The sequence below is a fragment of the Esox lucius genome, chromosome 14 (assembly GCF_011004845.1).
Source record: "Esox lucius isolate fEsoLuc1 chromosome 14, fEsoLuc1.pri, whole genome shotgun sequence".
Classification (NCBI taxonomy): domain Eukaryota; kingdom Metazoa; phylum Chordata; class Actinopteri; order Esociformes; family Esocidae; genus Esox; species Esox lucius.
Genome location: NC_047582.1, coordinates 26,181,661 through 26,204,442, shown reverse-complemented (window position 1 = coordinate 26,204,442; position 22,782 = coordinate 26,181,661). Strand labels below are relative to the sequence as shown.

Sequence of the window (22,782 nt, the reverse complement as noted above, 5' to 3'; positions counted from 1 at the left end):
GGAAGTTAAAACGGTGTAATTCGCTGCTGTTAGCACACGGTAAATGTAGATGCAAAAATGTGTATTCCTGTCTGTATAAGCGTGTGTGTGTGTGTTTAAAGTTGTTTGGGGTTAAGGCAAGGTTTAGGATAAATGTTCAGTGTTAAGGATTTTATTTTATTTTTTTGTATTTTGGGGTCCCAACAACGATTGTGAAAAAGACATCACACGAGTAAGACTGTGACACTTTGACAGCTGCAGCAGCAAGGCAAACACAAACCCCACTACTATCAGCCCATTACATAACACCTCTATGGGATTACAGACTCTAGTAATAATCTGACCCTTTATTCTTTTTTTCCACTAATCACCACGTTCCTATCTTTAGATTATGGTCAGTCAGTACCTCAGGGAGAGAAATGCACATAAGATCTATTCTAATCCCCTATTGGCCTGAATACGGTTCCAGCCAGCCACAGCTAGACTAGGGCAAATCTAATGGAAATCACCACTGGACTAGGGATGAAATAAGCAAACACTCCCAACCGGTCATTCTGGAATGGAATGTAGTAATAGAAAGATGTTGGGACTATACATTTACAATTATAGAGAGATGTAGGGACTATACATTTACAATGATAGAGAGATGTAGGGACTGGGGGTTAACAGTGATAGAGAGATGTAGGGACTAAGGGGTTAACAGGGACAGAGAGATGTAGGGACTAAGGGGTTAACAGGGACAGAGAGATGTAGGGACTATACATTTACAATGATAGAGAGATGTAGGGACTGGGGGTTAACAGTGATAGAGAGATGTAGGGACTAAGGGGTTAACAGGGACAGAGAGATGTAGGGACTAAGGGGTTATCAAGGACAGAGAGATGTAGGGACTAAGGGGTTAACAGTGACAGAGAGATGTAGGGACTAAGGGGTTAACAAGGACAGAGAGATGTAGGGACTAAGGGGTTAACGAGGATGGAGAGATGAAAGCACTAGGGCAGTGACAGGAAGAGACAGAGAGATGGTGGTTACAATGAATAAGTGTAATCTATTCCCAATAATATTGAAACCCAGGTCGGACGTTATTATTAAACCCATGTCTGATGTGAACTACTGCATGCCTGGGCTTGTCCTGCAGTACAGGGGACATCAGGCAGGGCAGAACCCAAACAGAAACCCTGTCCAGAACCCATACAGAACCCGGTCAGAGCCTGGAGCCCAGAGCACTTCAGGGACATTTATTTGGTAATATTCCTGTGAGATGCGGTGCCCCTTTGATGGATGGACATAGTGTCCCTTTAGTCACCTAGCTGTTACTCCCCCAAACCCCAGAACAGCCTGCAGCTACCCTCTATCTCAATCACTCCCTCTCTCAGGAAAGCTATCCCTTTCTCTCACAAAGTCAGGCTCTCTCACAATCTCGATTTTTCGCACTATCATGCTTTCTCTGTCCTTCCCTCTCTCCTTTTTCTCATCAACTTTGTAATCGTTCATCATTTCCTGTGTCACAGTCTCCATCCCTGCCTCCTGTCTCCCATTCCAGCAGCTACTCGCTCTCTTTGTCAGTCGCTCTTTCATTTAAAATGTTTCTTTGTCATTTATTCTCTCTCATACACTCTCTCTCTCTCTACTTCTCCCCCTCTTTTCCTTCCATTTGTCTGCTTCCTGATGCAAATCGTGTTGACCTTGTTCAGGTCAGACCCAATGGGCCTCATTCAGCAACATCTTCCTAAATTTTTCCTTAAATCTTTGAGAAAGGTCCTAGGCAGAGGCATTGCTAGGATCACAATACATTCGGGGCTTAACCCCACACCCCGCTCCGCCCGGGGCAGAAGGTACAGGGTTTTGAATGGACACAAGGAAAATGTCCATGTACATGCTAGCGGCCTACACGTCTACAATGTCATAATGCGCGATTGGAGTTATAGATGAATAGATCAGCTATTTTTAAATGTTTTGGTCAATTTGAGATCCAGGGCTAATCATAAAAGATCCAGGGCTATAGCCCTCAAAGCCCAGGCCTAACGACACCACTGGAACTAAGAAAAGTGTATGTCAGATCCATGACGTGTTCTCAAAACGAAGAATGTTTTGTACTTATGTTCTAATAATGATGAATCCCATTGTCCTCGTAAATTGAAAGTGTGTGGCAGTTGTTCCCAATTAGCATAGGTAAACTCCCCCCGCAGCCCCATAAAAGGACATTAGACTGCAGGGTCCTGTACACAGACAAATCACACTTAGAGTCTGAATCTCAAATCGCATACTTGCATCCTATATAGAATGTGAGATTAGTATGCAACAAGATTAGCTCAAACCATAGTACTCCGAAATTAGTACGCCAAAAGTTCCCAGATCATCTACTATTTCTGGTGGATTTTCAAAGCATGCATCCATGCATGTTTTTTGAGGTAATATAGATCACAACCATTGCGCAGTAAAAGAAGAGGGGTTCCCAAGATTCTCTCTTTTCACTTGACGAAAAAGTAAGTTATCATCACCTATATTGACAGTTATTGCATCAATGTCATTCAATTATGAAAGAAAAACGGACATTGTTGTGCCATGAAATGAAATAGATTTGGCAGCGTCAAGTTCGTCTGTAGTATCACTATTACTGACTTGAAAGCTATTAAAACCGCCAGTGGTTCATAGATGCTATTTATGATAGAAGTAAACTTCATAAGAAACGTTAGTCAGTTTAACACAATGCTTAATGGTGTCTAACTAAATATTCAAACTGCTGGAGCAACGGACTCCAAACCTAAAAAACACTTCAGTAGTTCTGAAATGGAGGTACTGCTGCAGGAAGTGACCAGGAAAGCATATTCAGTAGCGTCAGTAGAATAAATTAAATAACAACAAAAAAAGATTCATGGGAAGCTATTACGGGTTCAGGGCGCACAACTGAGGAAGGAAAAACCAATCTCAAATCTGAGGCAAAAAGAAATATTTATTATATTGTAATGTAAATTACTGTAATGTAAATTATTATAGAAAAATATTATAAATTATGACATATTATTGTAATTTCAATCCTATTTATTCTAAAACTGTAGAATTGAAGAACACAATAACTATTTCGTCACAACGACATAATTACTTGGCACAAACGTCAGTACAAATGTGCGGTTGTGTGGTCTTGAGTTCCCTAAGAACAAATCCCAAATAAGAAAACATTGGTGACTGTCGGGAATCTTTGTGGAAACTGCTTAAGCGGGTTTTATGAAATAATTTCTTCTTAAGAACGGTTGGTGAATGAGGCCTAATGAGTATAAGTGTCCTGTAGGGAGTGAAGTGGCTGCGTATTGCCTTCCGTGCTTCTGTGTGTGTATGTGTGTGTGTGTGTGTGTGCGCGCATGCACGTGTGCGTGCGTGTGTGGTGGGGGGTAATGATGTGCTGGCTGTGCATCTGTGGGGGGCAATGTGTGTGGCTGTGCATCTGTGCGCCTGTGTGTATGTGATGATGAAAGACAGAGCCTCTCTTTTATCTAATCTGATCTCTATGGTGTGTCATATTTCCCGCAGTCTGTTTCCCTTCATCCTCACAGAACTCAACACAGATGAGAGGCTTCTCATTCATCTGCTAGTGGGGCCCTTTGACAGTTACAAGATACCTTTTTGAAAAAATGTAAATAGTAACATAACGTCTGGATTTCTTTACCCTTTAGAGGATTCAATCCAATGCGAATGTGTTGTCGTTATAATGGTGTCTAGGCAAAGTGGCGCAGGGGGGACAAATGTATACGTTTCCCATATTTCAATGTTGAATTCAATGTCATTGAGAAAACAGAAACAAATCTACATATTTCTCCACACCCCCAAAAAAAAACGCACCACATGAAAGAAATCCATGTAATTATTTAGTCTCTAAAGAATATCCGTAATCTCATTACAGTTCTGGTGATTTAACAAAATCCATTTCCAGTTATATATAATGTATATTTAAAATTAATAAAAGTATTTTCTGGATACAACACAACACAAATGGCACCTAGGCCCAAAATAGTGGGCTTACTTGGACCGGGACCTCAGTAGTTGGGAGGGCATGGAATGAGCAGGCTACTGAAATGGTTTTGCACCGTGTTCTCCATCAAAAGCCAGACAACCTTGGGAGACTTCAACGCGGTTGGTGCAGTAATTAACACACACACACTGAAGAGGGCAGTGACGTTTGGCAACTGGTAACTTACCTGTGTGTTCAGTTATCCAATTCACCTGTACCCTAATGGCTAATATACTTTTTTTGTTATCATTTTGAAATGGAACTAAACAAAGCATTTATTGACTGTTAAGACTTTTTTGATTCTATTATATAGTGAAATATATGGAGAAAAATACTTGAATGTATAGATAATAGATCAGTAGTAGCATGTGAGCTGATGAGATCTAAAGAAGCTCTGGTATGTTCCAGTGTGTTTCTCTTCAGCTGTCATTACCTGTGGACATTGTGTGCCTATGAGTCTAACGTTGCTGAGGTATGTGCTAGTTGGGCCCAAAGCTTGCTAGTCTAACAACATACAGATGTTTTCTTTGGACGTCTGCACGTGTGTATGTATGTGTGTGTGTGTCAGAAGCTTTCTCAGCCTACCTAATTTTTGCATGCATGCTCGGAGCCTCTCCTCCAGATTTGACACTCTGTTGTGGAGCTCCTCGTAGTCATAGGCTCCCATCTCTTCCTGGAGCTCGCTTAGAACTGACGTCAGATTCTGGACCTCTTCCTTAAACTGCAATACCAATTTGGCATCGGCCTTGTACTCCTCCAACACTGGTATCAACGGCCTAAGCTCCTCCATTTTCGCTTTTATGGCCTGAAAGGATTAAAATAAGCTGGATTCAGTGTGATGCATGGCGACAAAAAAAGAAGAGACTCCAAAAAAAAAGTCCCCAAAAAGGAGAAAACACCTATCTGGCCCTGACTACTCTAGCCTTGCCTACCCTGACATTATTTCGTAGCAACACAGCCTTGTGTGGTAGTGTGTGTGTGTGTGTGGGTGTGTGTGTTTGTGTGCGGGGGGGGGGTGTTTGTGTCTGAGCGAACAAACCCAGTGAGTGTTCCATCGAATCGGCGAGCAAGCAGAGGCTCAGTCCTGACGCAGAGAGCCGTTACGTTAAACACAAGCGCTCAGTAGACCAGGAAACAATTGGGAAAGCTCTTTATTGGTCATCATCGTTTAAAATGCAACATCTTTAAGGGTTACATGCTTTTACATGTCACACACAACAAAGTGTTTTAGAGTTTATTATCACTAACGTTTATAGGTACGTAGTCTTTATAAAGAAAATATGCAAAGACAAAAAACAAAAACAAAATTTTAAAACAACAACAATAATAATAATAATAATAATAATAATAGTAAACAACTAAATTTTTTACTTTTGAAAAAGCGTTTGGATGGAAAACGTTGTAACACTAACATGCAGGAAGATATCAGTGGTTGATAGATAGGTAGAGTTGGCTGGTTGGTTGGGAAAGGGTAGGTGGGTTTTCTTAGAAGTATTACTAATGGGTCTAAAAGTAAATCATAAACTGTTTGACGCCCGTAAATCACTCAGTACTGTGGTAGCCCAGTTCAGGTGGAACATGGGATAGACCTGCCCACTCTTCTCTCTTTACATGTCCTAAAGTTAGCCCTGCAAGCAAAAACATAGCATACTGTTGACATCTAGCTCACTAACCTGTCTAACAGACACAGCACACACATTGAAACACACACACATACACACACACACACACACACACACACATACACACACAGAGGGTGTAAGTTGAGCATGCTTTGATTTTACATTTGACATTTGGGGGACATGCTTTAAAAATGAAGACAGTTTGGGATGTGGGGGGTGCTAGTTGCTTAAGCCACTGCTCTTTGTGTCGAGACATATGTAATGGACTAGTTCAATCTATTATCATTTAAGGTAACTCAAAAGGACTGGAAAAGTGTATCCATTTGTCGTAGTTCCAGGAAACATGTATTTTTTTTTTCCAGGTACTGAACCTGTGGCTTCTGATTATGCAGTTTTAAATGGACAGTCAGCCCCGACTTATGGGTAGTGTAACTACCCTTTCTCATTGATCAGTTCAATCAATCAGTCAACAAATTTGTGGCGCTACATTGTCAGTAGTGATAATCAATCAAGGAAGGAGATGAACGAAGGAGAATGAGGGTGAGTAGGAAGGAGAGCCAAGCAATGAATGAATATAAGAGAGATGGTGGTATGTGCCCACTATAAGGACCAGTTTCCCTCCAGTATACAACCCAAAATTCATCATGGTTACTAGTATTATCCAAGGTATTCTCACTATTTGTAGCAGTGTTAGTTGTTCGTTGTTGTAATAATGTTTGAAAGGAACATTTGTTTTGGAGGAGGAAGACTATTTATCAGTTAGAAAGAGAATCCAGACAAACACAAAACGCCTACGAAGGACTATTGATTCTGGTACAGTCCTGATTTATTAAATTTGGAGAGCTTGACTTCTGCATTTTAATGGCTCAATCCAGAATCCAATATATTCTTTCATTTGTGTGAGAATGTTATTGTCTATAATGCGATGCTGGAATTTCTCCGAAGTGGGCACATACATAACCCCCCCACCCACATCCCACCCCCGACCCAATGATGGATGGAGGTGGGTTTATCAAATGAGCCCCAGGTGGAGGTGGCAGTATCAGATGAGTGGGGGCAATAGCCCCAATGGCCTCGGTAGGGTGGGGTTAGGTGTGCTGGGCTGCTGCTGCGCCTGTACCTTGTATTGCTTGGCGATGTTCTGCTTGTGGTTCTCCTCCACCTGCCTGAACTTGGTCTCCAGACCCCTCAGCTGCACCTCCATCTTCTCCACATACTGCAGATCTCTCTGGGTCCGCTGGTCCAGCACCTGGATGGACTGGGTCATGTTCTGGACCTATCACAGCGGAGGTCCGAAAGACATGCATATGTGTAGACTGAAAATTGCCACTGTGAAATCCCTTGCTACACATTTACATGCATTGGGATGCACATTCTATTAATTCTCCATCTAGGACCTGGGTTTAGAGTCTGAAGTCTGCAGAGCACGCCAGTGTTAGTAATATGTTGGTACTAGAAGATAGATAGGACCTGCAGTATGTGATGGCATTATCTCAAAGTGTATTGACCTCTATTTGGAAACCGGTCCATTAAAATAATGCATCACAGGTATCCTTTCTAAAAGACTATTACTCGTCTAAGGATTATCAGGTGCCAATAGTATGCCAGAGACCCAACCACAAATATAGACCTGACAGCAAACCAATAATAATTTTTTCCTGTTCTTGGATGGCCAAATCAAATGGAATATTTCATCATAAATACTACAGAAACGTCATCATTGTTTCCTGTTCTTGAATGGCCAAATCAAATGGAATATTTCATCATAAATACTAAAGAAACGTCGTCATTGTTTCCTGTTCTTGAATGGCCAAATCAAATGGAATATTTGATAATAAATACTACAAAAACGTCATCATTGTTTCCAATTCTTGGATGGCCAAATAAGCTGGAATATTTCATCAAAAATACTACAAAAACATAATCATTTTTTCCTGTTCTTGGATGGCCAAATCAGCTGGAATATTTAATCAAAAATACTACAGAAACATCATCATTGTTCTCTGTTCTTGGATGGCCAAATCAGCTGGAATATTTCATCATAAATACTAAAGAAACGTCATCATTGTTTCCTGTTCTTGGATGGCCAAATCAGCTGGAATATTTAATCAAAAATACTACAGAAACATCATAATTGTTTCCTGTTCTTGAATGGCCAAATCAAATGGAATAGTTCATCATAAATACTAAAGAAACGTGATCATTGTTTCCTGTTCTTGAATGGCCAAATCAAATGGAATATTTCATCATAAATACTACAGAAACGTCATCATTGTTTCCTGTAAGCCCTGCGGCTGTAAATAAAGGTAACATAGCGACATAAGTTTTGTAGGTGTATAAAAACTTGAAAAAGATTAAATTAGTTCTGCAGTTGTAAAAAAGCTTTGCAAACTTGCAAAAAATATATGCAAGATTGTAAAAAAGATTTTGGAAATTATAATAATTTTTTTTGTGGTAAAAAAGATTTTGTAACAAACTTGATATTTGAAATCATGCAATTCATTAATTACGCTTGCCAATGTAAAATACCTGTTTTGTCACCAAGTTTTCCTAGACCAGCGACATAAAAGTTTGTACTAGTAAACCACAATCTGCAGGGGTAGGTTTCACAGCGATTGCAAGCAGAGATACCCATGAGGACTCTGATTGGCACGGCATAGCTTTTTCTGACCAATGAACTGAGTGCATGCAGAGCCCATCAGGTTTTCACATTTTAACCAATCTGAGTAGATTCTGAAACATGCAACGCCACTGCATGTTCCAGAATCTACTCAGATTGGTTAAAAGCTGAAAATGTGAGGTGTTCACCAGGCATTCAGTTCATTGGACAAATAATTTTATCACAGGTCCAGCAAAATCTTAGCGACAAAATTCTGAGCGTCTGTATTTAACAGGTGTAATTAATGAGTAGTATGATTCCATATATCAAGTTAGTAACAAGTATGGAAATCCTTTTTACAACCACACAATCTATTACACGTTAGCAAAAATTTTTGCAAGTATGCAAAATAATTGTATAACTCCAAAACTAAATACATGTATGCAAATATGTTTTACAAGTTTGCAACACATTCTTACAATTAGCCTAAAACACTAATTATAAGTTTGCAAATCTTTTCAAGCCAATGAAACTTATGTCGCTGTTTTACCTTGATGAGGGTTACATCATCTGCCGTATTGTTGGGCTGGTGTACAGTGATGTCACTGCGACTCCCATGGTGCCCGCTGCCTGCCTGGAGTTTCTAGGGAACTCATTAGTGGCTGCCTGGTTCCTGGTTTCCAGTCTGGTCATACAAGCAAAAGGGCGGAAAACGATCCTCCACAGAGGAGTGTGTGTGGGTGAGATGATGTGTGTTTGTCAGTGAGTGTGTATATATACAGGCTCTACTACATGTACATATGTAAATGTGGCCTTGTAGAGACATTTCTTGAGGCCGCGTGAGGGAAAAGGCTGTTATCGGCTTAGGGGTAAATCAAAGTGTGAGTGTGTGTATACGTGTGTGTGTGTGTGTGTGTGTATGTGTGTGTGGGCTGTTATCCACAGAGTGTGCCGAAGCAGGGTTATGGAATAACTGGTCTGGGGTCAGTGAGATAGCACCAGGCTGATGATTAGTTGCTGTGTGTGGGGCATTGGGTTGTCATAGATACCTTCTCCAGTAGTTGCCTCAGCTGTTTGGTGCGGGCGTCTCGAGAACACATGGACTGCTGTGGCGCAACCACGGTGCATACACACCTCCCCTCACTGTCCTGGGCTGAGCTGTACACCTGCCATGTCTCCTCTGGGTTGGCTGGCAACACCTGGACCAGAGATGTAGACGAGGAAGGGAAAGGATGGACAGAAAGGGAGGAAGAAGTGAGATACAGAGTATAGAGATGAGGTCGGGATGAAAGAGATGAGGCAGTTATGAAAGAGTTAAAGTTGTGATGGAAGAGGTAAGGTAGGGATGAACGGGGTAAGGTAGGGATGAGAGAGGTGAAGTAGAGTAGAAAGAGGTGAGGTACAGATGACAATTTGTAGGCACATATGAAAGAGGTGAGGTAGGGATGAAAGAGGTGAAGTAGGAATGAAAGATGAAGCAAGGATGAAAGAGTTGAGTTAGGAATGAAAGATGAAGTAGGGATGAAAGAGTTGAGGTAGGGATAAAAGGTAAGGTATGAATGAAATGTGAAGTAGGGATGAAAGAGGTGAGGTAAGAATGAAAGGTGAAGTAGGAGTGAAAGAGGTGAGGTAGGAATGAAAGAGGTGAGGTAGGAATGAAAGGGGAGGTAGGGATGAAAGGTGAGGTAAAGATGAAAGGTGAGGTAGGGATGAAAGAGGTGAGGTAGGAATGAAAGAGGTGAGGTAGGAATGAAAGGGGAGGTAGGGATGAAAGGTGAGGTAGGAATGAAAGAGGTGAGGTAGGAATGAAAGGTGAGGTAGGGATGAAAGAGGTGAGGTAGGAATGAAAGGTGAGGTAGGGATGAAAGAAGTGAGGTAGGAATGAAAGCGGTGAGGTAGGGATGAAAGAGGTGAGATACGGGAGTAAAGTGGTGAGGCATGTACAGTATGAAAGAAAAAAACAGAACAAAGAACATGAGACAAGAGAAAAGACTAAATCCATAATAATAAGTCCATTCTGTAAAAACACTGTCAGGGATTTATTTACTGGATGAATACTTGATTGTACCCCATTCATCCTGCATCGCCCAGACATGTTTGAGCTGCACGTTTCAATCCCACGATGTAGGCTTCTGGTGGCGTTGTGGAGTCGTGCAAAACCCTCACTACTACATTTGTGTTTTCACACACAGAGCGCTTGCAGAATGTCAGCGTGTCTGTGGGAAGCACATGCACACAGAACTACACACGGTGCCATCTGGCCACAACCAGAACAGTGATTCCCTCCCACTCTGCTCCATCAAGTCACAACAGGCCGACTGACGTAAGTTACAGCCAATCAGAACTTGCTGACGCTTTTCTAAATAATGTTTTATGTAGTATAGGTTTTGCACAGGAATTGGTGGTAATGTGCGTACAGTAACAATTAATGATGCATAACATTAAAAAAACAATTAGTATATCTGAGATGAACATGCCTTTGTCCTTTTCCCTGCGTACTGACGGACATGCCTCTGTCCTTCTAACTGAATGGTTGACATGACGATGCCCAGGTTGCTTTGAAATGAGTAATAAATGGCTGTCAATCAAATAATTCTGCTCCTTGTGTACATACTGTCTATCCACAGCTATGGGGGAACAAACAGAGGAACTTGCCACCACACCATGGTCATTTCAAAGTGTTTTACAGCCTCCTTCCAATTCAAATGATGTATTGAAAGGGCAAATGTTGTCTAATTAAATTTTCTCCCCCCACTATAGTGTATTTCATTATAGTGTATTTCTACACTATTATGTTAAAATAACCCTCTGAAGTTCTAATTACTGGAAAAAATCAATATTTTGTAAAAGCTGTTAAAAGCAGATACCTGAATTTGCTGTTTGGGTGCAATGGAAATTTGGCCCAACTGATTGATGTAACACGACTGCATTTATTATAATAAACCAATGAGTGTTGATCTGGGTTTAGGGGTTGGGCTCAAGAACCATCCTACCAGGCAACCAGGTGTGGGTTACAGAAAAACACACCCACAATCAGCCTAAGCATTTCAAGGGCTGAAAAGTGGTCAAGGTAAATACATTCCAAAATATGTATTTACAAAATAACAAAGATCGATTTATCAGACAAAAAGTGCTACTTTAAAAATCTAATTTAAAAGACTAAATAGGGATTTTTAGACGTAGACCTGAGTGGATCTGATTCATGTGACGTGGTAGAGAGGAAAGGGATTCGATGTGTCTGATTCATGTGACGTGGTAGGGAGGAAAGGGATTCGATGTGTCTGATTCATGTGACGTGGTAGGGAGGAAAGGGATTCGATGTGTCTGATTCATGTGACGTGGTAGGGAGGAAAGGGATTCGATGTGTCTGATTCATGTGACGTGGTAGGGAGGAAAGGGATTCGATGTGTCTGATTCATGTGAGGTGGTAGGGAGGAAAGGGATTCGATGTGTCTGATTCATGTGAGGTGGTAGGGAGGAAAGGGACTCGATGTGTCTGATTCATGTGACGTGGTAGAGAGGAAAGGGATTCGATGTAACAGAGAATAATTGTGACAATAACAACACCTCAGGGAACTAACTAAAATCATGGCACTTGTGGCACACATGCTCGGATCAGCCTTTAACCCTCATGGAAAGGAGAAAGACCCGGTAACTGCCTCCAACAGTAATGTAGAGAAAATGGCGAGTGCATAGGCAGTGGAGACAGGGACGGTTGTAGGCTGGGATAATGGTAACGATCTTCAAATCACAGGGACTCAGCTAGAATCATATGACTCATTGTTCAATTAAGCCTTTACACTTGATTAAGCCTTTACACTTGATTAAGCCTTTACACCTGATTAAGCCTTTACACCTGATTTTCAGGTACACACACATGCACACACACCACAGACATTCCTTTTAATTCAGATTCTGTTTAGAGAAAGAAAAGTACATCCTGGCCCCCAGGGCCGGCTCCAGGCATAAGCAACATATGCGGTCACTTAGGGCCTCCGTCTGCTAGGGGCCCTCTAACTGCTACGGATCCCCGACCAATAGAAACGAGGGAGCCCCAAATCAAATGTTACTTAGGGCCCCCAGATTGCAAGAGCCAGCATTGCTGGCCCTAACACATACACAAACCCCTCTGTTTCACCAAACAAATCCCCAAACCACAATAAGATGTTTAGTTTAGAAGGGGCAGTTCACTTTAAAACAATACACATTTTATGATTTTTATATTTGTTAAATTATTTTTGCCACACCTTGATTGTTTCATTCAGAGAAAATGATCCATATCCATTTGTTGCAGACGGATGTAAGCCGTTATAATCAATTTTTTGTTGCAGCAGCTCGAAGACACATCCATCCGTCTCCCCTATAAGAGCTAAATATAAAGCGATTTGAATACCCAGCTAACGTGCATCCTTTCCATGTTAACTTCAGAGGCATTTACGTAACGCAATGAGGGGAAGTGGGTTCAGACTGTTACTACTCAACTAGCTTCCCCTGTCATTAGAACCAGTTTCCAAAGGCGGGGTACAGTGGTGTAGTGGAAGCTTTCATCAATAATCCCAAGGGAGTACATTTTAAAGAGGGAGTGAAAAGCACTTCACCCATCTCATTATTACAATGCAATGACACAACATTTGCTATATTTGATCATCTTGTAATAAGCCAAAATGTAATGTAGAACCGTGGCACATGGATCTCCATTCATTCCAGTGCAGCAACCCTACGGAATCATCATACTGATAAATAATAATAATAATACAATGATTGATATTGCAGGCTGCATGTATATTCAGTAAGCTTTTTGCCAAACACGTAATCCCTGAATGCGTTTTCAATAATTTCTTTGACCACTTTATTCCGAAAAATCACGGTGGCAGATTATTCTTTTTTTGTTTAACAATATTTCTAAAACGATTAACTAATTTATGTTTCATAAAATAGAAAGACACGTTGTGGTTATGCAAACAGACAAAAACTGAAGCCCAGTTCTCCGATTAGACCTCTTTTCCCTCTTGTGCGCACTGGTTCGCTGGCTACCGGGGACAAGACCTGTGTTCTCTGTAAATGCCTGGCCGAGAAATTTCATTTTCACTTAATTTTCACCTAGCATCGTTTTATCAATGACAGCATCCCGTTAACGCACAGTCTCCGCTGTGCGCCCTTGTTCTCCACCTCTTACAGTGCAGCGCGCTCCCCCGCCCCTCTATGAAAATACATTAATCTACTATCTCTCTTTTCATCTATCAGTCTTTCGATAGACAAGCTGAGAAACGAGATATCACTCAAACATTTGGAATTCAATGTTCTCTAATATCAGACAGGCAACAGGCGACTGATTCACAGCATAACATAAATACTAGTTTCCCTGCAACGCACACAAGAAGAACATTTTGAGAATAGACAATATCATATGTTATACTTTTAATAATACATTAGCCAATAATGCGAGCGAAAACATTCTACCCGGAATAAAGAAAACTGTTAGGCTACTCTGCAATGCCGAGCAAAAGAACTCGCTGAAAAAATAAAGTTGCGGCACCACTTACTCCTGTGCTCCTGTCCGGGTAGCCTGCCCTCTCCGCGGTGAGCTTAGTGGTGTTCAGCCCCACTAGCGAGGGCAGCGTCTGCGACATCCAGTTGGTGATCATCGCCATGGTGCTCAGCACGACGCCGATCTTTAGCAAAGGCACCGACATCTTTGCGCTCTACGTTTAACCCAAACCAGCTTCATTCTATTTCAGCACAATTCGATGAGAAACGAGCAAGGCAATCCATGTTGCCTGGTGAAGCCATAACCTGCTGGTGTAACACCCGTAGCCCCGGTTCGGTCGGTCGTTCCTTGGACATCACTGGAGAATGGCAGGTTTCTGAGGTGGATAATGCCAGGAGCCGCAGATAAGGTTCAGGTTAATGATAATAAACCCTTGATGCTGATGACACGAAAACCGGGAGAAAGTTACATTAAGAAGTGCGTCAGATACGAAGAAATATAAAGGACTCTAAATATTTCCTCTACGTTGTCCCACGCTCTGGAGGCTTTCGGTCCGTTCTTTCTTTCAAGCACTACGTCCGCCTCTTACCTCGCGCGCTCCGTGATTAAGTGCGAGTGACTACACGCAGGCTGTTCAAAGAGGCTGAAAGAGGATGGGGTGGGGTGGGGGGTGGGGGGGGTGGGGGCTACGGATCTATATAGCAGCGTGAGCAACGCGCAACGGTGATGATGTCAGGCATGTTCGTCCTGTCAGTTGCATTATAAACGCCCTTTCCCGTGCCACCCCGGTCGGTGCCACTGGCTTCCTGAGTTGTTTTATATCGGAGTATTCGGTTATCGTCCTCGGACGCATCCCTGGAGGGTTTGCGAAAAGAGCAGTTATGGGTAAGGTCGTGCCACTCGTCTGGTTGGGATTTGCCGAGCGGTCCGTTATACCGCGCTGGGGCAAGTGACATTTCCCACTCCTCCCTGGAGAGCAAGCTTTCCGGATAACAAGAATAACTAAACTTGAGTGTAACTGAATGAAAAACAACTGAACTCAAATCCATTGTGATTTTATATAAAGACTCCCCTCACTTCAAATCAGAGGTAGAGGGTATGAATGTGCCTAAAAGAACACACCTCCATTATAAGAAACATTTATCATCAAAAGATGCAATAATCGGCCAACACGTGAAGAATGTTAATATTTTTATTTTTATTCATAGATACTAACATCGTGCAACTATTGCACTCAGCACTGCCTTAGAGTATTATCTAAAACTGGCATATGGGCATATGTTAAAGTCTCTGGCGCCATCGTGTAGCTGCATTCGGTGTTGCTGGTAAATAAAACTGTCTTAAAGGGCCAGTTGTCATCCGTTGTCATCAATAATATTGTTAGCAGTAGCAGTGAAATATCAAGTCATATTTTGTAAATTAATCATGCAAACGGCAGCGACTAATTAATCACAAAAACGAACCCCTCCGCCCACCAGACACATGTCTTTCTATTTCTTTATCAACCAATTATACTTTGCCTAAACATTTTGGTGTATCTCCTGAATGAGACACCAGAGTTTAAGAGGAAAGACCTTCTAGCGCAGTAGTATCCGTTTTTAGATTTAAAGAGCATACAAGTCAAGGAATTCAAGGCTGTATGTTTTTGAATACTTGTTGGGAAAACGGTCAAAATTGCATTTGTTTCCCAAAGTTAGGAAGATTTCACTATACTTACACTATACAATTAACTCAGCAGCCAAGGTTCCAGTAAAGACAACCTGAAGTTGTCTAAAAACCATGACGCTGTTGTCCACAAAATACATTATGCCCATAGCAGTTAGAGTTAGCAGGGTTTATGTGTAGGGAGACACTGGCCGGACCAGATCTAATGATCTTGCGTCTCAGGCCATGTGTTGCTGACGCCTGACAGGCCTTACACTACCGTGATAGATATATCAAGTATAAACCAAGGGAGTGTACATTATTTATAACGAGAGATACAGGGAGATATTCAGATCTCTTTTAAATGAAAACCTATGCAGAAAACATGCCTACCATTACACAGTTTTAGAAGCTGTGCTTTGCTTTGTAAGCACAGCATAGCAATGTAGCCATTTTGATAGCGCACAGGGCTGCAGGCCAGAAAGTTCTGGGTTCACAGACCACCGCTGGCAAGGGTATGGGTGAAAATATCTCCATTCGCCTATATGTATTGCATGCATCTCACAGCTTGCTATTAAGCATAAAACATTACAGACATTTTGTTTTATAAATGAAAGGAATAAACAGGCTCCAATTCAATGCCCTGTTCTTGTTAGTAAAGTTAACTTCAGTACTCATGCGATGTCAGTACTCATGCAATGCTGCATCTACATTTAGGTTATACTACAGACTATATACCTGGCTAATTTGTGAGCTTGCAGTGTGTAGTGTAATGCAGTTATAACATTCACGCCAGCTGATGAAAACAACACATGGTACCATTTGTGTAGGCTACATGGCAGACACTCCCTAACCACATCATCTGTTGATCACACAGTAAATGTCTATATCACAAACTAAATTTTTACCTAATTTGTCAGCTGAGAAGTTATCTGCTTTGTCCTAAAAAGGCTGTTGAAGCCAGACCCTAGTGGCCCTGTCTGAGACTGTGGGAGTTTCCATAGCAACGGACATGGGAAGGCCATTAGCTGATGTTAGTAAGCTACTTTATATTCAACTCCAACAAACAACTATGACCTTTTATTGTAAAATATATTTTTGGTGTTGATTTTAAATAGCTGAGAATTAGAGGATGACTTAATAACTCTGACATTTAATGTAATTTGTAAGTAGCAAGTTGGTCAACATTTCAGTTTATATGAAAAAATCACAGAAAGGGTAAAACATATTTCTGATTTTATTTCTGATTTAAATAGCAGGAAAATGCAATAAGATTGTATAAAGTGTAAAATGTTGTCTCCCCATTTGGAATAGCGGTCAAAGTAGCTGAGTTCTGTAAAAAGTTGCTTTGCATTCCCAAAATCAAAGTTAGGATAAGATAGGAAATGATGGGTCCTCACAATCTTTTAAAACAAATTCCATTTGGCTGAAGGAAGTAAAAAAAGTAAAATAAAAGATGAATTAAAAAGTATGAAACACAAATGTAAGCAACTTAATCGAGAACGGTCTAAATTGTAATATTTTACTAGCATTTCTGGCTATAAGAGTAGCATCCTAAATAATAATAACTATTTGTTAGAACAAATTATTTGAATATTTAAAATTCCCAAGTACACTCCAACAAACGTAGCACACCAGTATCACAACAACAGCAACATGAACACACCAGGGCCTGTATTTCCTGAGCATCTTACAATACCTATTTTTTCTTTTAGGTTATATTCAAACTGAATAATGATTAAATGGACATGGGGACCAAGTTCTAGTTCAGTACTCCTGCTCACATTCATAGGGTAAGATCTTGGGGCTGTAACTTAATACAAACAAATCGACCACAACTAAGCACAAAAATTGATCTATATATTTTGAATATTATATATTTTTAGAGCATGTATTCTAATTAAGATAAATAACCTCAGGAATTATTACATGGTGAGGTTACAAAATTAACTGGCCATGCTTGTATGAGGGCCAGACTCGAAATGTAGCCATTTTTCATTTTTTACTACCTACTTGCAACTTGAGATAGGACCACATTATGTCTATATTTTGTATGCATATTCCTAACTTACAATGCCAGAATGTACTACTGCCTGTCTTTTGTAAACATCCTGGTTAAGCAGGGTACTGAGCAGGACATCACAATACGGGGTATCTATAGGGACAGATCTAAAAGCCTACTGGACAGTATTTAATCGAGACCCAAAATATCCAAAGTGCTACAGTATATAGGCTTTTAACATTCATGTCCTCTCAGTAATGTTAAATGGTGATATAAATCAAAGACTAGACTCAGCCCCCCATTATCGCTCACCTTCACTCTTACTTCCCCATCACTCCTTTCCACTCTGTGTCTCTGTTTCTCTCTGTATCACTCACCCTCTGACTCTCTCACTCCATTTCTCCCTCTCTGACCTTTGATAGTGTAGAGTACAAAGCATTCTATGCAGTACAGTGTGAGGTATCACTGGGAGTCAGCTTACCTTTGTGTCTGCTCTCCCCTCCTGTCCTGTCTATACCGACTCAATCAAACCCATCCCTGTCCTGAGTATACTGGCTCAATTAAACCCATCCCTGTCCTGAGTATACTGGCTCAATTAAACCCATCCCTGTCCTGAGTATACTGGCTCAATTAAACCCATCCCTGTCCTGAGTATACTGGCTCAATTCAACCCATCCCTGTCCTGAGTATACTGGCTCAATTCAACCCATCCCTGTCCTGAGTATACTGGCTCAATTCAACCCATCCCTGTCCTGAGTATACTGGCTCAATTCAACCCATCCCTGTCCTGAGTATACTGGCTCAATCCAACCCATCCCTGTCCTGAGTATACTGGCTCAATTCAACCCATCCCTGTCCCATCTATACCGACTCAATCAAACCCATCCCTGTCCCATCTATACCGGCTCAATCCAACACATCCCTGTCCCATCTATACCGGCTCAATCCAACACATCCCTGTCCTGATCTCTCCACGTCTGTGTCTGGGAACCCATACTTCCGCATCTATTGGAAAGATCATCTAATACTAGATAAATCATTGCAACAGATCAGCTAATAATGGGCAAAATCACTGCAACAGATCAGCTAAGACTGGACACATCACTCCAACAGTTAAGTTAATACTGGATGAATCACTGCAATAGATCAGCTAAGACTGGACACATCACTCCAACAGTTAAGTTAATACTGGATGAATCACTGCAATAGATCAGCTAAGACTGGACACATCACTCCAACAGTTAAGTTAATACTGGATGAATCACTGCAATAGATCAGCCAAGACTGGACACATCACTCCAACAGTTAAGTTAATACTGGATGAATCACTGCAATAGATCAGCCAAGACTGGACACATCACTCCAACAGTTAAGTTAATACTGGATGAATCACTGCAATAGATCAGCTAAGACTGGACACATCACTCCAACAGTTAAGTTAATACTGGATGAATCACTGCAATAGATCAGCTAAGACTGGACACATCACTCCAACAGTTAAGTTAATACTGGATGAATCACTGCAATAGATCAGCCAAGACTGGACACATCACTCCAACAGTTAAGTTAATACTGGATGAATCACTGCAATAGATCAGCCAAGACTGGACACATCACTCCAACAGTTAAGTTAATACTGGATGAATCACTGCAATAGATCAGCCAAGACTGGACACATCACTCCAACAGTTAAGTTAATACTGGATAAATCACTGAAGCAGATCAGCCAAGACTGGACACATCACTCCAACAGTTAAGTTAATACTGGATGAATCACTGAAGCAGATCAGTCAGTGGAGGCTCAGACTTGTCTTGCTAGGTTTGCTTTGTTGACATTGTCAGTATGAATGACAGAAAGGAAATGAAGAGGTCAAGGAGCATCATGAGTAGTAAGCACATTATAATTGTACAAACTGGCCTCTATAGAAAAGCTTAAGGTCAGGGATTAGTAAAAATAAGAAGTTTTTAAATGATCAATGTCTGAATTATATATAATATATTTTGATGGATAAAGTATCAACTATAACATAATGTATAAGAGACAACCAGGTTTTATTTTTAATCAAATGCAACCAAAGGTGGTTTAGTAGGAAGATTTAGCAAAAGTGTTTCTGAAATAGAAATCTCTGTTTGCTTGTTGTAAATTAATGTAAATTAACATAGCTTGTGCACAGTAGCATTTCATAAGGTCTAAAGTCCATGTCAAGCTCAATTGTGCATGTCCATGACTACAATTAAAGGGATGTATAATTCATATACATTTTGACAAAAACCAAAGCAGTTTTAGCCACTGGCTTATTACTGCACAAGGTTAAGAAATAATATTATGCAACAAACGTCTCTGACAACATACAATAAATGGCCCTTGATTGTCAAATTCTACTATTAGATTAATTCAAATATGCAATAGAAATCTTCAAACTTATTTGTGTTTATTTTTAAATCACGGTAACATGCCAGGTTTAATATAATTATAATTTCTCTAAACTAGAACATTAAATGTATTTCTTAGTTCTTGCACAGCAAATACTTCAGTAGTTTAAACATATGTTTTAGAACATATGTTTTCCAACCGGAAAAAAAACCTCTTTTGCTTGGTCTTCAAGGCAAAATATTAAGAGGACTATGGTTAGCTGAATGAGTTGATCTAAAAATCAAATTATGAAAAAAATTTGACAGTGTTTTTTTATTTATTTATTACTACAACCCCAAGTAAAACAAACACAGTCAAACAAAACGGTATATTGTATCTTAATCTATCAGGGATATGGAGTAGTTTATGATCATGCTAATTAAAACAATATTTGTTTCAATCTATTAAACCTTCTAGTTTGTCTCCAATACTCTTCACACAACCTGTTTTATGCGCTAGTAATCCACGGCCTCAGGAATTTGTTAAAATATACGACCAACAAAAAAATTGCCTTTTGTCAAAGCAGGAAGTAACTACCTATAGACTACTATTTATACTACTATTTATTTAGATTTACAACATATCAACATATCTTAGCACTCCTTGGTACATGCTGATTTTTCATTGTGTTTTTGATTATCATTCATGTAGGACACACTGTTAGCTAGCAAGCACAAAACTACATTTTTAAATGTTGTTACAAGTTTATAGTTCTTCCAAAGCATCGTCCACCTTGATGTAGCCTCTGTGCTGTCGTCAGGAGATACTCAAATGCTCCCAACCACACAGGTAGGCAAAAATACTTTATTTTCCAAAGTTTTTGTCCAGAAACTATCCAATCCAAAAGAGAACAAAAATAAAAAACAATAGGCAGACACTCAACATTTTCTGGAATACACAAAAAGGAATTTGTAACAATCAGAATTGTAACTGGAGTAGTCTTTTTTGACATGCATTTTAACAGACGGTACAGTAGATTGAGAGAATACAATGTTGAACACAATAATATGCACTAGCTCTGGATGTAAAGTAAGGGAATGGCTATTTCTAGCTAGCATAACTAACATTACTAAGCAAACAATAGCAGAACTGACAATGAACAGGAATTTCTAATATTATCTAGCTAGCTAGCAGTACCACGCACAAAACACTTACTCTGTTGTCTTCTGGTGCCTGTTGGTTTAGGCTGTCTTTTCCAGCTTATCTTTAGGATACTGAAGAATGTCTACATAACCTTGGTCAATGTGAGCATTAAAACTTGGATGATCTATAAGACAAGTCTTCTTGGCTGGAAATGGTTCCAAAAATGTTCCCTGTCACACTTGGTTAAACAGACTGTCGCCATTGCTGGGCAATTTCCACAGATGGACAACCAGAGTTTGTACGGTATTGCTATGGTCATGATCTTTTTTCACAGCTGTTTTCTGGCTCCAACATACTGTACACCGATCAGCCATAACATTATGATCACCTACCTAATATTGTGTGGGTCCCCCTTTTGCAGCCAAAACAGCCCTAAATCATCGAGGCATGGATTCCACTAGACCTCTGAATGTGTGCTGTGGTATCTGGCACCAGGACGTTAGCAGTAGATCCGTTATGTCCTGTAAGTTGCGAGTTGGGGCCTCCGCGGATCGGACTTGTTTGTCCAGCACACCCCACAGATGCTCGATTGGATTGAGATCTGGGGAATTTGGACGCCAAGTTAACATCTTGAACTCGTTGTTGTGTTCCTCAAACCATTCCTGAACCATTTTTGCTTTGTGGCAGGGCACATTATCCTGATGAAAGAGGCCAATGCCATCAGTGAATACCATTGCCATGAAAGGGTGCACATGATCTGCAACAGTGCTTAGGTAGGTGGCACATGTCAAAGTAACATCCACATGAATGGCAGGACCCAAGGTTTCCCAGCAGAACATTGCCCAAAGCATCACACTGCCTCCGCCGGCTTGCCTTCTTCCCATAGTGCATCCTGGTGCCATGTGTCCTCCAGGTAAGCGACAGACACGCACCTGGCCATCCACGTGATGTAAAAGAGAACCTGATTCATCAGACCAGACCACCTCCTTCCATTGCTCCGTGGTCCAGTTCTGATGCTTACGTGCCCATTGTAGGCACTTTCGGCAGTGGACTGGGGTCAGCATGGACACCCTGACCGCTCTTCGGCTACGCTGCCCCATACACAACAAACTGCAATTCACTGTGTTATGAGACCTTTCTATCAGAACCAGAATTAAGTTTTAAGCATTTAAAAGCAATTTGAGCTACAGCAGCTCGTCTGTTGGATCAGACCACACAGGCCAGCCTTCCCTCCACCCTTTGATCAGGACAACAGCCTTCAGGGCTTCATTTATAATATTGAAAATATATTAAAATAAATACATCTTTTTACCCTAAATGTAAATGATTAACCATCAATTTCATGTACGAAAATATATTTCCTTTGCTGGCCAAAAATTATTCTGATTTTCGTAAATCCTCAAGGTAAAAATCCATGACCCATTAAGAAGGAAATGCCAATTAAAACTACTACATTCTCCCATGTTGTATGATTAGTGGAACCATATGGCATTGTACAACTTACTAACGCTGACGTGACTGCTGCTTCTACATGTACAGCTGTAAAAACAGCATAACATGATGTTAGTTACCTTTCGCATTGAGCAAAATGGAGATGTGCCAATTAAAATGGGCAACTTCTACTGTGTTTATAAGGCTATTGTAAATTGAAAATATGTATTTTTCAGATAACAATAACTGATAAAGTAATACAGTATAATGACTGGCACCACTCCAACACTGTGAAGCCAACTCCCTCAATTTAGATTCACTCATACTGAATTATGAATACAACTAATCCCATCCTGCCAATCACAACATAATGCAACACAGCTGCAGACCCACTCCATCTTTCTCTCTCATCTTTCTCACGTTCCCAAGTGCTGAATTGATTTGAGTTTGCATTGCAAACACTATATCTCCGTCTCTCCAATTCTGTCTCTACGTTGTTTCACGTAAATGTACTA

The 22,782-nt window shown here is 40.7% G+C and overlaps 1 protein-coding gene across 2 annotated transcripts in view; it reads right to left on the bottom strand.

The window, feature by feature from the left end:
* olfm1b (olfactomedin 1b) overlaps nt 1-22,782 on the bottom strand; it is a 35,065-nt gene that overhangs the window by 5,775 nt on the left and 6,508 nt on the right. Inside the window, exons 1-4 of one of the 2 annotated variants that reach the window (XM_010878284.4) lie at nt 13,750-14,318; nt 9,256-9,405; nt 6,728-6,883; nt 4,571-4,790 (exon numbers count right to left, since the gene is read on the bottom strand). In XM_010878284.4, coding sequence (XP_010876586.1) covers nt 4,571-4,790; nt 6,728-6,883; nt 9,256-9,405; nt 13,750-13,899 — 676 coding nt within the window. In that variant the 5' untranslated portion in view covers nt 13,900-14,318. Of the gene's footprint in view, nt 1-4,570; nt 4,791-6,727; nt 6,884-9,255; nt 9,406-13,749; nt 14,319-22,782 lie in introns of those variants that run through there. The other variant, XM_010878285.4, reaches the window with a different exon arrangement.